This window comes from Globicephala melas, chromosome X, assembly GCF_963455315.2.
Source record: "Globicephala melas chromosome X, mGloMel1.2, whole genome shotgun sequence".
Classification (NCBI taxonomy): domain Eukaryota; kingdom Metazoa; phylum Chordata; class Mammalia; order Artiodactyla; family Delphinidae; genus Globicephala; species Globicephala melas.
In genome coordinates, this window is record NC_083335.1 from 21,301,006 (window position 1) to 21,305,679 (window position 4,674).

Consider the following 4,674-nt stretch of genomic DNA (forward strand, 5'->3'; position numbering starts at 1 on the left):
TTCTATTAAGCCAGCCTTATCTATACCATGTGTTTAGCAACAGTGAAATGCTGAGAGACAAACACTAGTTCATGTTTGAAGCAATGGTGTAGAACTCTCCCATCTCCCCTGCTCCTTTTCTTTCCTAACTTTTCAGCCTGGTTCTGCCTCTAACTGGCTGTCAAATGTTGGCTCTGTTACTCTCACCTCAGTCTCATCTGACTACTTTTAGTGTTTGCGCATTTTACTCTATTATCTGGACTTGGATCTACCTCCTGGACCTTATCTTCATTCACCCATCCTGCACTGAGCAACCCCCATAGCCTTAGGTAGGTAGGAATTCCCCACCCCGGACTCGCCAAGTCTAACAAGAACCCAATCCCACCTCCCCACAATCACAGCTGCAAGCCATTGGTAGGGATTCAACTAAGCTACTTACAAAACACTGGCACATTACTGCTTTCATTTTCTTAAAAGTAGAAAACAAAACCCAAGGCTTCAGCTCCAAAAGTGACATTTTAAAAAATAATTCACAATATTTCAAAGTTTAGAGCCTTTATTGAATTTCCAAGTATGTAAGGCACATTAGTGCTAAACAGGCTGCAAGAGGGTAGGGGGTTTCAAATATAAAAACATAAATGAGTAACTTTCACCTCTTTTCCCAACCGTTTTTTTTTCCCCTCCTTCCTTTTTTTTTGCCATCAGTTGTTCTCTCTGTTTGAGGATGCAGGAGCCAGCATTCCCCAGGAAGGGAAATTGGCAAAATAGGAAGGCAGTGGAGGACCAAATATCGGAGGAGGAGCAAAAGCCATAGGCATAGCGAGAAATGGATTGAAACTTGGAGGTCGAGGAGGAATGAAGCAATGAGCAGTAGTGCAAGAAGGTAAACCTGGAGTGCTGGACGACAAGGGCATAGGCCTTGGCCAGTTCTCCACGGGGTGCCGCGGGCCTCCCAGTGGGAAGGAAACATGAGCCAACCTTTCCTTGCAGGTCACTCTCGTATTTCCTGGAGGCACCTCCATCATTATCCCTGATCTAAGGGTGGGGATAGGTGGCGGGCCTCTTACTTGAGAGCCCCTGGATGGAAAGAATCCTTGACCCCTTGGCAAAGCCACATATAACTTTGCATTACTGCCACCTCTCTCAGTGCCCCCATTGCTGACCCTCGTCCCCCCCACCATCAGTGCGGGAGGGCCGCCAGAGAATTCCCGGGACACATTAATAGAATCCTGTCCCCTCTGCCTCCTGCCTGCCAGCCCCTCAGAGCTATTTACTTCTGCTGTTGCTAGGGACTCTTCCGCAACAGCAGGTGGTGGCTCGTAGGGGGGGTTGAGAGCTCTCGAATCGTCGACAGGAATGCAGGATCCTGTTCTCTCTGAGGGACGCTCCAGTTGCTCTCTTGCTAGATCGGCCAGTACATTGAAGGGAGGTCTCAGGGGGACGCGAGGGAGGCCCCAGGATTCCACATCATCCTTCTGCATGGAGCTCGGACACTGGAGGGGCACGCCGGGGCGCAGCTCTGGGGTCCCATGTTCATCGGCAGCTACTGATGTGGGTGAAGGGGCGTGCCCTCCAAGGCTTGCCAAAACAGAAATGAATAGGTTAATAAAAATGAAAATGCCAGGCTTCCCTGGTGGCGCAGTGGTTGAGAGTCCGCCTGCCGATGCAGGGGACACGGCTTCGTGCCCCGGGATCCCACATGCTGAGGAGCGGCTGGGCCCGTGAGCCGTGGCCGCTGAGCCTGCGCGTCCGGAGCCTGTGCTCCGCAAAGGGAGAGGCCACAAGTGAGAGGCCCGCGTACCGCAAAAAAAAAAAGAAAATGCGGTGACCAGAAAATATCTGAAATATGTGATTGATCGAATTCTCTGGAATACACGGTGGGAAAAGGGAGAGCCCAATCTCCTCCCAGGTGTAGTCAGCAAACACTTCTTCGATTCACTTGCCCTTCACCAGGCAGCCTCTTTAGCATCAGGCTTTGTGGTTTCCCTTTATGGCTGACCTGTGGCTCCACCCCGTTCCCCATATTCCCACCTCCTCAAGGCAACAAGGCAGCCTAGAAGACTCAGATAGCTTCCTTAAAAGCTGCAGTGCGCAGGCATGCTAGATAAACAGAGGAAACACCAGCTCTTTCAGTCCCAGTAGGATATATGATCCACGAAACCCATCATTTAGATTCTGGTAGGAGTGCTCTGGAAAGTCTTATGAGGGAAAGCATTTTTTTTTTCTCCACAGAAGTCGAAGAAAGGTTAGTTATGCTAACACAAACACTCCAGTTTGTTTCTCTTTCATGAAGCATCATTCAACATGTACACCAACTTTTGTTAAAATTTTCTTTCATTCAACCCATACCACACCCTAGAGTAAGAATTTCCTCATATTTAAACCCCACAATTTAGACTAAGGATTTGCAACTTCAAAATTACATTTAAAACTCCAGTATTCTTAGTACCTGAATTTACGTCCTTCACGCTTTTGTCTGTGATCCCCTTCTGCATCCTTCGCAACCCACTCCTCCCCGTTGTCCGTGTCGCACTCACACAGGAAAACAATTCAAATTGTCTTTTGCCTTCAACTTAAACAGTTGTACACAGTTTTGTACTTACACATTTTCAGTACAAGCCATGGAGAAATTTGATCAGCAAAGCCTTCTTGAGGTGATGGAGAAAACCAGCTGAACGCCCACGCCAAGCCAACTCAGTCTGGAGAAATGACTTGTGCTTCTGCTTTAGAGCAGCTTGGCAGGTCGAATGAAGCCAGGGACCAACTGCTTCTTTCTAGATTTGGAGTCCTCTTTATGAGGTTACCAGTTGCTAGGGAAGGGAGGGAGAAAAGGAGCTGGGAGGAGGAGGGGATAAATCTGTGACGCTCCTCTGAAGCTAAATGTATGATTCCTTTTTGCACAGTAGCAGATGAACTTAAAGGCATTCGCTACATTAACCCTGTTGCAGTCCAGTTAGAAAGACAAATCATCGAGACAAATTTAGAAGAATCATGGTGGCATGGTCTTTTGTTAAGAGTTATTTCTGAAGTTTTATTTAGAAAAGGTAGTTATCAAATCTCCTCTTCCAGGGTGGAATTACAAACATTGAGCAGAGTACCATGCCTAATCTTGTAATTTAAACTTCCAGTTTAGGGGGTGCATACTATTAACTTGGTGGAGAACAGAGTTTGGGGGGTTAAATTGCTTTGCAATCTGATTCTCACTTGTGAAGATGAAACAAGAATAGCACTATAAAAAAAATCCCTCTAAGAATCATATTGGCTTTTACTTTTTAGCCCAATTTGCAATTCTTCCCTTCATCCTACCTTCTAGTTTATTGGCTCAGTATGGTGTATGTGTGTGTGTGTGTGTGTGTGTGTCTGTATATACACATATTTCCCAGAATAGAGCTCGGGAAACTTCCCTGCAAGTGAGAGGGGAAATAAAAAGGCATAGCAGATAACATCAATTTACAAATATTAGCTCAGATTTTGCCTTGTAACTTTTTGCATAAGGCACTTTCTGTTCTTCCAGCTTAAATTTCTTCCCCCTCCCTACCTTAAGCAAGTATACTTCCTCAGCTTTTATTTTCTGCCAACGATCTACAGATTAATGGCTCTGAAATTACGACGGCCATCCCCTGATCTAAGATTACGAATCTTGCTCTAGGATAAAGCCAAAAACTTGGCCCACTTCCTTAAATTCACCTAAGATTTGTGTTGTTCAGACTAGACTTCAAAGACCTTAAAATAACTTTCTTTATTCCCAATATCAGAATATGCTGTTACATTTCAACATTTCAACAGCTATATATATAGCTGTGTGTGTGTGGGCATGCGTGTGTGCAGGGGGTAGGTACAAGATACTAATGCAAAGAAATGGTCACTGCTGTGAAGCAACAGACTCATAATAGAAATGACCTTTTGGGTCTCTAAGTCCACATCTTCCTGCCAGGGTGCCTTGTCCCTGTCTATACACTGTCGAGTTTTCTTTATCTCATTGAAAGATGAAAGCGGCATGTTTCCAAAACTTCTCCCAGAGGAATCTGTTCCCTTGCCTAGCATGGCTCACTGTTAAGAAATATCTTGATTCTCAAGCTTCAGTTTCCATTTTTCTTTAGTTTATTATTTACTTGTCCTTATGTAAAAGAAAAGTTATTATTAGCAATATAATTGTGGTAGAGCCTTAAAGCCCTTTTAACACTTGCCATATCAGAGGGAATAATGAAACTTGGGTTAATACCTGCTAATAGTTGGTAAGTCGTATTTGCATAGTTTATATTTGAGAGCTTGCATTTTTTCTGAATAATGGCAAGGATTCCCCAGGAAATCCTTTTATGACTATCGAATTATTGCAATAATTGGTTGTTTTTAGCTAGAAATGCCTATTTAGTGAAGTATCACCTTAATTGGATTACGTGAGGGTGAAATGTAATATAGACAGCAAATAGCTGGGCATAGTGACAAAGCCAATGGCACCTTAGAATTTTCCAAAACCATAATAGGTATTATAAATTTATGGATTCTAGCTCAGATTTTGCCTTGCAAGTTGTTTGCTTTTGTGCAATGAATGTTTGTTGAATACCTACTGCATGCATTCACTATTTGGTTTAGTGTGGATTATACCACAAAAGTTAAATATGCAACTGGTAGTGACTTCAAGGAATATTCAAACTTTCTGGGGGAGAGAAAAACATCTATAAAAGAAGAATGCAG

At 44.0% G+C, this 4,674-nt stretch overlaps 1 protein-coding gene across 1 annotated transcript; it reads right to left on the reverse strand.

Annotated features, from left to right (window-relative positions):
* Positions 1–552: 552 nt before the first annotated feature.
* On the reverse strand, positions 553–2,720 carry PRR32 (proline rich 32). Its single transcript, XM_030844850.2, has 2 exons — positions 2,583–2,720; positions 553–1,557 (listed from the first exon to the last, which is right to left on the reverse strand). Exons 1-2 carry the CDS (start codon positions 2,600–2,602, stop codon positions 681–683), a joined length of 897 nt encoding a protein of 298 aa, XP_030700710.1. The 5' UTR covers positions 2,603–2,720; the 3' UTR covers positions 553–680.
* Positions 2,721–4,674: the final 1,954 nt, after the last annotated feature.